The 11,926-nt window shown below is 37.4% G+C and overlaps 1 protein-coding gene across 3 annotated transcripts in view; it reads right to left on the bottom strand.

Annotated features, from left to right (window-relative positions):
* Positions 1–704: 704 nt before the first annotated feature.
* The window catches only part of cdh11 (cadherin 11, type 2, OB-cadherin (osteoblast)), a 137,001-nt gene continuing 125,779 nt past the window's right edge, over positions 705–11,926 (bottom strand). For all 3 annotated transcript variants that reach the window (XM_030156096.1, XM_030156095.1, XM_030156097.1), the window contains 5 exons: positions 10,803–10,924; positions 10,563–10,680; positions 6,297–6,548; positions 4,437–4,588; positions 705–3,326 (listed from right to left, as the gene is read on the bottom strand). In XM_030156096.1, the coding sequence (XP_030011956.1) occupies positions 2,961–3,326; positions 4,437–4,588; positions 6,297–6,548; positions 10,563–10,680; positions 10,803–10,924 (1,010 nt within the window). In that variant the 3' untranslated portion in view covers positions 705–2,960. The remainder of the gene's footprint in view (positions 3,327–4,436; positions 4,589–6,296; positions 6,549–10,562; positions 10,681–10,802; positions 10,925–11,926) is intronic.

Raw genomic sequence — 11,926 nt, 5'->3', positions numbered from 1 at the left:
ATTATCCGTGTATTGCATGTATCTAATTGTTTACATCGGATTTTTCAAGAAAAAAAAAAAAATCACATTGATTTTTGTAGGGGGTTTCAAAATTCATGTATCAAATATGATATATTTGGCGTTATAGGGTTAAAGTCTGTAAGAAACAACGGTTCCATAGTTTTGCCATCAATTGAAAACATCCATTGTATTTCCAAATGGAGCTTTGTGAACTGCTTGAGTGCAGATGACTCTCACTAGGCTGTGGACTCTCTACCACGATGTGCTCAGCCATTTGAGAATCACTTCAGCTTGACCTACAGTTCATTTTAACACATACAAAGTAACATTGTGTGACTTTTCACATTTTGTGCAGCAGCCCAAACCCACATAAGGTCTCACAAGACATACAGCAGTACCACAGTTGTCAGAGTGAAAATTAAAAGTATGTGGTATATCTGCACCTCTGGATAAATCTCTGACATTTGGTGAACTGTATGAAATCAGGCCAGGCTGAGTTAGCAGTAAGCTGTCTTCTGTGACTTTTTAATGTCCATCAGTAAATGCATGTATAACCTATACTTGACCTCACTGTCCTGAAATAATAACTAGTTCTCTTTAAAATATAAATTGTGATCAAAAGAAACCCCAAATAACTGCCAACAGCTGTGATAACAGCAGCACAGAGACAGAAGCAGACTCCAACACACACAATTTTGGTATCGTTTTATAAAAAGAGCATTTATTTCAAAGATTTTTTCGCTTCGGAGATTGAAGCACATAGTAAAGCAACAGTACAATGTTCAGAAAATATAAGTGTGATGCTGTAACATTTTTTTAATCTTATCTTCTTAACATGTTTTTTGTTGTAATACTGGAATATTCTGCATGTATACTAAAATAAGAACTTTTAAAATTGTACAAATCGGTACCATAAAACTTGACAGAGAATAAAAACGAGGCGTTCTCTCACTGCAACAAACACAGATTGCTAGTTTTCCTCTTGACCAGGGAGAAAGAACAAAGAAACGCCAAACAAAATGAAAAGAAAACAAAGATTAAAAAAGAAAAGAAAAGTAAGAGATGAGAGAGGCAGAAACTGAAGCTGATATTTAACTTTTGGCAGGAAACCTCCTATAGCTGTCAAAAAACCTTTTCATGTTAAAAGACAACTATAAGAAAGACAAATCTGAACTGTAAAGAGTTAAATTTGAGCTTGTTCCTGTGTATTTGCAGCCAAAGAAAGAACAATTATTGTTGTAAGAATGATAATAATAATAATAATAACAATAATAATAAAAAACAACAATAATAATCAGAATAATATAATAACAAGAACCTACACACTTAAGAAGGATGTGCTGCTTTTGCCCTCTAGATACACATTTTGTCAAGAAAACTATATTTGTGTTATTTTTCAATGCACAGTTTTTCAAGATGCTAAATAAATAGCAACAATGATTGGAGAGATGTTCCTGCCAGTAGAGCTGGTGTCACCAAATAACACAATGTATGTTTTCTTCATTAAATGGAGCTGTCAGAAAACAGCACATCCTCTTTTAAGAGTGCACGAGGTGCAAGTTGGATCCTCAAAGAGAGATATCGTATATCTGCACATTGCTCTGTACATACCTAACATGGAGTAGTTTGCTTTCCGAATATACTTTTCAAGTTACAAAAACCAAACAGAAAAAGGAGAAAACAAAAACAACAACAAAAAAAAAAAAAAAAGAGAATGCACTGCGTTGCAAGAGTGTCCATTTAAGTTTAAGGCGATTTTTAGAGCTCACAGGTTTTTACTCGTGATTGATCATCATTGGTGGACTCCGAATGAGGAAGTGATCATTCATTTGTGGACGTGACCAGGTAGGGTGGGTGGGAATCTGGATGGCTGGGGTGACACATAAAGTGGAAATGGGCGTGGAGAAGAAGGGGCGGCTTTCCTTTTCTTCCCCGCAGTGGTGAAGAATGAAAACAAAGAATCATCCACAGTTTTAAATTGACTCCATGTCGACTCCATCTCTTTTTAGGAGTAGAAAACAAACAAAAAAAAGGTATTTGAGTAGCGTTTTTCACAGATACTCAGTCCGTCGTGTGTCCTGTTGGTGTGTTCTGTGTGTAGCTACTGAAGCGAGTGCTCTCCCTACTGTCACGTTGTTATTCTTTGTGTTTTTTCCCCTGGAGTTGTTGTATATTTATTATAAGGCCACCATACTGTGAAGATGCTGTACTATGAAGATGCTGAAGATGCTGTGAGCATCTTCAGAGTATCAACAACCCAGAGTCTGTCACGCCATTTAAAACCACAGTACCTGCTGATTTCTGGACGAACAACAACAAATGTGAAAAAGCATTTTAACAGTTTAACCTTTCTGATACATTTTCATCACCTATCTTATTTTCTTTCTGTTGCTGGATACCCATGCTAGATTTTCTACTATATGTCTGTATTCCTCTCTTTCTGTTTCACTTTTATACACGACTAAGATAGCAACTAAGAGAAATACACCCAGTTTATGGGTATAAGATCTCCACAGAAGTAAGTGAATCCAGTCCACAAAAGTATATAGAAACTCTAATAAACTAAACAAGAGTTTGCTATAAGCAAGTCGTCTTAACCACGCAGCAACTTTTTCTCCCAACAGTTACTTTCGAACACACTGATGACATTTCCCAGCCCAACCCTGCAATGCTCAAGTCTGTGGGAAGAGACAAGGAAACAGATATAGGAGGTAAAGGAAAGACTTGGGAAAAACACAGACAGCTTTTCCCAGCGTTCATGATGTATTAGTTACCAAATCGTCTTGGAAGGACCAAGAAGGCGCTGTGGGAAGGGGAGCAGTCGACGTTCAGTGACAAATTGGTCTAAACCGATCACTTGCTAATTGGTATTGGAAATCGAGAGCTGTTAACTTCGGTTTACAACTCCTTACGGAATCAATAAATCAGAAATCTGGGACGTCCACTCTCTTTGACCACTGTTAAGAGTCTTCACCTTCATCAGCATCGTTAATGGAGCAGTCTTTGGTCCCGTACAAATCCGCCAGCTTCTTAAACCTCGGCCCCCAACTCTGCAGATAGTCATAATCCAAGTCAGACTCCGTTGTAACAGACTCGAGGGAGCTCAGCGAGCCGGCCAACGATCCTCTACCTTCGTACCCATAGATCTGGATGGAATCATAAGGGGGAGCGGTGGGGTCGCTGTCGGCCTCTGCGATCCGAGTCTTGATGAAGTCGTCAACGTCCACACTGTTGGCTGCAGGACGGCCGATGCCAGGCCTGATGGGATACTGGAGCTCTGGCTTGATGTCCTTCCTTGGCAGGAAACCGTTGGCACCGTCAGGGTTCTGAAAAGACAAAAAAGAAACAAATGTGAACTGGCTGACCTACAAAAGAATTCAAAGGAGTAGAATAGTGCATTGTTTTTCTATCAACATAAAATACAGCACAAGAGGAAGCCAAACACTGCTGAAATAGACTGTAAGATATTTTTTGTAAAAAAAAAGATTTGGATGTATAAATGTAGAGCACATTTTAAAGCTGTGAAATCTTTAAATACATCTTACAAAATGAGAAAATGTAGCCACTACATTTATTTAGTTGAGTCCATGTTATGAAATATAACACAACTTGCTCCATGAAGGATATTGATTTGAAGTACCTAATAATTGTAGTTCTTAAGGGTGATTATTAGAGTATTTTTGCATTAATTCGGTCAATTTGATGTTAGTAACTTCTTCCTTGGAGATGTTTTGCATTGATTACATTTACATGACTGATAAGTTGATTCATTTTAGCACTTAGAGATTGCTATTCAGTAAAAGGATTAATTAAGAAATATTTCATTATTTTAATACAAATTTGTGGGTTCAATCAGATACTTGATAAGTATTTGATTTAGTTTTAATAAACACATAAATACTGTAAAGCTGCAGTGTTATAAGGATTCTTTAAAAGGTAATAGGGTAGTAATGAGTTGTTTGTTTTTTCTCTGCAGCCCTGTTTGAAAGGTATGTTCACAATATCATCCAAGATTTAGAAGATTTCATGGATGGAAAAAGTGTCAATAAAATAAATACTTGTGGGTGATCATTTTGAGAATTAGAAAGTCACACATGCAGGCTGCAGGGACTTTGACTTGGTTGTTATAGTTATGCACTTTTTACTAAAGTCAAATATAAATATACAAATATAAATATTTTATTCTATGAGATTTTTCCTGCTCCTCACTATTACTGCTATAAAGCCCACAGTCAGTCAGCGTCTTGTTGGATTTTTAAACCTCCTTTCATCTCTTTCTGTCCAACAGTCACTTTTATATATTATTCACAAGACAATCACAAATCTGGGATATTTACAAATCCTCCTCAATCGGAGGTCCTTCTTAACCGCTGTCTGTACAATGATCAACATTAATCGTAATAATTCCAGTCTACTTGAATTTGTTCATACTCTACCTGCAGCGTAGCGATGTCAAAGGCCTCAGTGTCCTCCTCGCCACCTCCCTCATCATCGTACGTGATTATATTCTCCCTGATGTCCTCCTCCTCAAACACTATCAACGGTTCCTTCTTCTGACGCCTTAGTGCAACAAACAACACCACTATTGCTGCCAAAGAAACAAAAAATAAATAAAATTTAGACAATTTACTAAATTTATTAATACATTTCTTCAGATAATTTTCAAAAGGAGAGAAGCCAGTCTGGGATAATTAGTATGCACTCTGGGAGATACTGTAATTAGACCTTGGACAGTTTAATTAATATCATTATTGTATTGTGCTATATACACATGCCTTTTTAATTGCTGGTGGTTATCAACATGTCAGGCTTCCAAAAGGGTTTTGGTTTTGCTGTACGGCTCAGTATAAACATTAGCAGTGAGAGTACAATGAACCAGTACATTAGCCTACAGTAAATAAAAAGACTATGACAGATTAAAAGCTGCAATGTGTGTTTTATCTGACTCAGTTCTCCACATTTCCCCAAACTATAAACTCATTAATACATATCAGCCATATTCAGCATAACTGGGACAGTCTGATGGGCCAACGAATACAGAATGTTGAGCAAATCTGGTGTTAATCAAGAACTCTGCATCTCAATTGCAAAAACAGCACAAATATTTTTGAACGTAATCAAAGAATCTGTTGGCAGGGTCAACACATTTTGCCTGGCCACATTTCTTAATGCAAGAATAAAAGTCTTGCCATTGATAACTAGAAAAAAGAAAGTATATTATATAATGATAATAATTGTTTCAGCTAGTTGTGGGTTGACTCTAGCTCACTATCAGATAAGATAAAATAAGATAAGGTAAGATAAGATAAGACTTTATTCATTCCACTGGGGGAAATTTCACAGTTAAAAGCAACAACACAACAAGCAAGTGCAGAGAAAAATACACGTAGAAAAAAACATAAATGAGTGAGAAAAGATATATATAAGAGAAAAATAAGAAATTTGCTATTTATATAAATATTTATGTAAATAAAGAATTAAAACAAAAAAAATATATATTATTTTGCCTACATATTTACATCATGGTTGCACATGCACAATGGAATGGAATATGTGGAATATGAGGGGTATAGCTAGCTAAGATTTTGTCTAAGTCTGTTTCATTTTACTGATGTTAGCTAATTCCATTTCAAAGCAAACAACTCCCTCTGTTGCCACATAAATGATAACACAAAATAATGATGACTATATGTAGACTCAGGTCTGGAAAAATATCCTTAAACTAGCTCATAAATTTTAAGTGTTGCTTTCTAAATTAATGAAAAAAAAAAAAACTTTCAATCAACTTTTTACACAAGCTTGAACTGGTTGTTGCCTTTTGATAGCAAAGACACAACAGGTAGCATGGACTAATGAAGAAAGTAAATTCTTCCTCAGTTTTATCTATGAAAAAGAAAATATTTTACGCATATTAGATGGAACACGGCAACACAATGTTTGACGTTTTCTATTTTGATAGAACTATGTGGAATGTTGTCTAGAGCGCCACCTTGCAACATTATTGTGCAGCCTAGATTTATTCCTTCCAAACCTGGTTATGGAAACGCACTTAAGTTACAGTTTCTTTTTTGTGAAATTTTAAAACTTTGCTATAAATTCACTTACAATTGTAGGAAAATATGGCTTCAACAGTGTGCCAGTATGATAAACTCATTAGCACAAAGCCACTATTTTTTTTACAATTAGAATGTGTTTTTAATGGAAAATACAGTTGACAAGATTTGTATTCTTTAGAGAAAAAAGTAACAAGACTGATTTCCCAGAAACAACGCGTTTTACAAAATGTTTTTCCTTACCCAGCAAAATGACAATACAGGCTAGTATTGCTATCAGCGCCCCTGTGCTGAGGCCTGCAGGTAGGACGTAGGGCTCCACATTACAGGACAGAATGGTGTCTTTGCTGTCACAGGAGCAGACTCTGATGGTGAGGGTGTTAGTGCTGCTCATGGCAGGGAATCCATTGTCATTTATCTCAACTGGAAGGAAGTAAACATCCTGGGTGAGGCGGCTGAAGCCTTTCCGGAGCACATAGATGCTGGCTGTGCTGTCTGTGGAGACATACATAGACAGAAATTTAGTCAATGATCAATTTATACAGATGTTTGAACCACCTAAACCACCATGGAAATACCAAATTATCCGGCGGATTTTGTTTTGTCTATAAAACATGAATAAATGAAATCAAAGAAAAAATATTGGTACTGCTTTGTCTCATTCCATATTTATAGAAAAAGTCTTTCAGTATCATACCAACCCAGTCACTGGCAAAAAAAAAAAAAAAAAGTTGTCATTTACATGTTGTTGGAAACTGCAAATTTGTACAATCTGTTTGTTTCTCAACCAAAAAACACCTCATATTTGTATAACAGTGTTCACTAACCCAGCTGCCTGAACTGAAGGCTGGGCTCCATGATAGATTTGCAAAATTCCGGACCTGCCACCAGACACTGGAGTGTGCATCTAGAGCACAGGTGACAAACATGTAGCCCGGGTGCCAGATCTGGCCCGCCAAAGGGTCAATTCTGGCCCGCGGGATGAAAGTGCAAAAATTAACCTGAACTGTCAAGGCTGTCAAAATCATTTTGGTTCAGTTTCCACATACAGACCAATGTGCTCTCAAGTAAAAATAACAACACAATAACACATGAATAATGAAAACTACAAATTTTCCTTGTGAAAAATTATGTGGAAAAAATTTAAGTGAAAATAATAACATTACACTGTGAAAATATTTACATTTACAGAACTATTCTTTCACAATAAAATGCAAATAAATACATAAATAAAAACAAAGATGAACAATCCGAGATGTACAATTTTCACAACAGCATAACATGTCTTGCACAATAAGGTGTGACTGATAAACCTTTAACCTTTCATCCTGTTTTTTCAGGTTCTATGAATCAAGACTTTTCTCGTGAAACAGAGAAAAACAGTAAAAAAAAAATTAAGTAAAATAACCAAAATTAGCCAAATTCATAACACAACTAGAAGCACTCGGAGAGCGCAGACCTCCGCCAAGGCTGATCAGTGGCCCCCCCACCCCCGATCACCACCAAAATTTAATCATTTCTTCCTTATCCCATTTCCAACAAACCCTGAAAATTTCATCAAAATCTGTCCATAACTTTTTGAGTTATGTTGCACACTAACGGACAGACAAACAAACAGACAGACAGACGGACAAACAAACCCTGGCAAAAACATAACCTCCTTGGCGGAGGTAAAAATAAATGAAAAGTACTAAAACCATTCATAGAACGTTCATAGAAAACCCCACAGAAAGATTAATTTAAAAAAAAACAACAAAAAAAAAACTACACATGCAAGAAACACAACTGTGTGTTGAAAAAAAAAAAAAAAAAAAAAAAAAAAAAAATGAAAAAACATACTCATAACTGCAAAACTGCACAATCCTAATATTCTCTTCTTGCTGCTGTGGACATACAACGGTGCACATACTGTACACCCACAATCCAGTGGTGTGTGACGTCTACAATATTAAATTCATGTTTAATAGTGGGTCTATTCATCAGCTGAGAAGGAAATGTAATTAGAAGCTACTCTATAGCTAACTTGGCTATCACACATCTATCTTACCGCTTCGCTCTCTTTCTTTCCGTCCTAATGCTTCCTAATGCACATGTGATTGTCATGATGTGATGGATGCAGAACACTGGACACAAGCCGGTAACAGTTTTATCTGCCCTGCTCTCTCTGCTTTGTCCTTTATTGTTATTCCTCTGTGGCACCTCTCTCTCTCTCTCTCTCTCTCTCTCTGTTGGATATACCAGAAACTGTGGTTAAAACTACCCAGACTACCCAGATATCATGAATTAAACACGAAGGCGATATCTTCAAAAGTTTTCATTAAAACTTTTCACGGTAGGTAACATCTCCAATATAAATAAATAAATAAATAAAAGCACATCTCGCCATCATCCCCTCTTGGTGATGTCTCAGTCATCTGTTGCTATCAGCCTCCTGCCAACACTGGTACTCCCTAACAGATGTGTGTGTGCACATGTGAAGCAACATGAGTGTATGTGGACAGATGGAATTAGTGACTCCCCTCCCTCCTGTCTGTCTATCTCTCTCTGTCTGTCTGTCTGAATGTGCTGTAATTTTGCATGGGGTTGCTCGTTTACAGATTGGCCGCTCGACTTCAGACTGACAGCAGTGATGAGCTGGTTGAGCTGTGTCTGTTGGAAATATTTGTATCAAACACGACATAGTATTGGTTAATATGGTGATCAACACAAAGATTGAAAATGAAAGAATAGAGGAATAAAATATAGCGAGAAATTATCATTCAATGGCAAGGCTTCACAAATCATGGGTCCAAACAGACTGTGGGTATTAATGTCTGCTTTACATATGAACATGTGTCCAGAGTAAGGCTGAATCCCAATTCACCCCTTGGCCCTCCCCTTTTTACCCCTACCCCTCGGTTTTGTGTGTACACGTGAAGGGGTAGTGTTGTCCTGATTCTCAATTAGACGGAGGGGAAGGGCTAAGGTGGAGGACTGTATAGCCCTCAAAACTGAGATATTTCCGGACCACATTACGAACGGAGGGGTAGGAGAAATTTCCCACAATTCTGTTAGAATTGTTGACAAAATGTAGGTAAACACAGCCAAAATGTGCAGCAGTGTGATGAAAGAAACACACAAATGTACATATTTTCTTCGTAAAATACTTACTCATTTGATCGACTGTTTAATGCCATTTCAATGTGTTATAGATCGCATTTCTGCGGTTTATAGTAGATAGCCACAAAAACACGAGCAAAGCCCATGGAACAGAGATGGTTACAGCTACTGACGGCATGGTGAATGCTTTTGGAAACAAAGTTTTCGCAGCTGTTTATATTGGCATCGATGACTGCTGATGACATAACAGGTCGCGAAGGGTTGTCCCATTTCATAGGGGAATGTTTCAACCCCTACCCCTTGCAAATCCGTTTCAAGGAATAGTGCCAAGTGCAAGGGCCAAGGGGTAGGGGTAAGAGGGAGGGCCAAGGGGTGAACTGGGATTGGGCCTAAGAGAGGTCTGCAGTGTTGTGAATAAAAGTGTATGGGATCAGAAATGGAAATTTCACTGTCAAGTTGGGGCACAGATATGACTAATTTAATGATGGTAATGTCATTGCAGCTTTCAGTCATGGCATAAATATGGTAATACTGAGGTTGTACTTTTTTTTTTTTTGGCAAGAGCAGCTAGCCAATACTATTAGCCATAGCTGTCTAAAATGAGGTGTCATTCCCTGATATGGCTGTAGAAGGGCAGAAGAGACACTGAAGAACTCTGAAGTGAGCATGAGAATTTTATGGAAAAGCCAGCCCTCATCCTTTTCATAACAGTGTAGAAGATTTTTTCCAAGACAGGTATTAGATTAGAAATAGAGGTAAGCAATTCAACAAATAACAGCACAAAGATGACATGGCAACACGATGGTGCAGTGGTTAGTACTGTCGCCTTACAGCAAGAAAGTCCTGGGTTCAATATTTTTGACATTTTGAGCTCTGTGTAATGCCCTCAAAAGCTACCTATGACATCTAGGATGCACTATGACATTGTCAAAGTGTCCAAAAATATTCCTTTTTATTGTTTGAGATAAGATAATTCACATTTTTTAGATCCACTTTGCTGCTGTCTATCCATTCTGTGTCCACTTTTTCTATGCCTCTCTCGCTTTTTTCTATTTTTTGTTAATTTCTCTCCCAGTACTCACAAAACTTAATTCAATCAGGTGGCCCCCTAAGATATATGTACAGACGGACAGAGACCCCACTGCAATTAATACAGCCCGCAGGACTGTGAGCATCGGTGTGTGTGTGTGTGTACGTGTGATTTAGAGCACCTGCTGCTTTCTACAAGGTAATGTAAGCCTCCATCTGGTTATGCTTTGATCTAATCATGGTGAAAGGGGGGAAAAGGAGAGGGAGACCCACAGATGAAGAAACAGTATGACTGGCTTCAAGAAGAAAACATAGGGGAAAAAAAAAAAAAAAAACAGAAAAGAATGAAGACAAACAAGGGTATTGTTAAAGATTACTCACCTCTGTTGTCTTTGAGGGAGAAGTTGTGATTGTGGGCGACTTCAGGAGCGAGGCTGAATGTGAAGTGTTGTCTGTTGGCCATTTCATCTTTGTCCACCGCACTGACTGTTTCAATAAGCTGGAAAAACACACACAGAACAATTAGAAATGCTGTTTAGCATTGTTTGCCTCCTAAATCTAATCCACAGAGTCCACGGAGCTGCATTTTTTACTCTTCTCCTGCAGTGCACATATGCTCACCTTCCCTGGGGCGATGGTTTCACACATAAGAACTTCATTGTTGGTGGCAAACTCTGGGGCGTTGTCGTTTACGTCTTTGACTTTGATGTTCACGCGTACTTTGGTCTCCTGATGGTGGCCTCCTGCATGCACACATACACACAGCATTTGGAATTTGTGGGGCAATTTGTCATTAAATACTTGATTAGTTTGTACTTTTTAAATAATTATATTATTCAAGATCACCATCTGGGCAATCTGATGGCTAGACCGTAGGTGTCAAAACCAGGCCGCCAAAGGTTCCAATCTGATCTGCGGGATGTATTTGTGAAATGCAAAAATTACACTGAAGATATTAACAATCAAGTGTGTCAAACTCATTTTAGTTCCAAACTGCAAATGCCAGACTCAAAAAACTAAACTATGTTCTGCCTGTTACTAAATGTTTGGTGTATTTGTAGATCCACTGAGATCTCTAAGTTGTAAAATACAAGTGTAAATGATAAGTTCAGGCATAAAACTGTTGTTTTTCAGGTTATTCACATTTTTTATGAAAAAATAGTTTGTAAATGTAAACACTGACATTATGTAATTTTACATGTTTCACTCTAAAACATAGAGAAAATTTCAGAGATGACATTATTTATAGGTAATTCTGATAGTATTTTACTGGTCTGGCCCGCTTTGTATCAAATTGGGCTGAATGTGGCCGCTGAACAAAAATGAGTTTGACACCTCTAGCTTAGACAGTGACTCAAAAAAACAGTGTCATGTTTCATCCCATCATCCTCCATACATCCAAACAGCATATCGGAAGTATAATTTACACATAAACAGATGATTCTTAAATGCATGTTTGTCTTGTTCAACTGCATGGGGATCCAGACCTTCATCAGAATTATGCCTTTATTTCTAATTCCCATTTTCTTATTCAGATATTTCCATATTATCACAGATGTTTCCCCATTTTCTAATCTGTTTATTCTAATGTTCTCATTTCTAATGTATGCTGAACTCTTCCTGCATGTTTAACTGAGGTCTTGATAAATTCAGACCGTACTGATGGTGTGTATTCTCTGGAAATGTACATTATGGTGAATTAAAAACACAACCATTAGAGTCCAATTATTCGTGCTTTGGTATTT

Source organism: Sphaeramia orbicularis, chromosome 15 (genome assembly GCF_902148855.1).
Source record: "Sphaeramia orbicularis chromosome 15, fSphaOr1.1, whole genome shotgun sequence".
In the NCBI taxonomy this organism is placed as follows: Eukaryota; Metazoa; Chordata; class Actinopteri; order Kurtiformes; family Apogonidae; genus Sphaeramia; species Sphaeramia orbicularis.
Note: the sequence above shows the minus strand (reverse complement) of the source record. Positions and strands in the feature narration are given on the sequence as shown.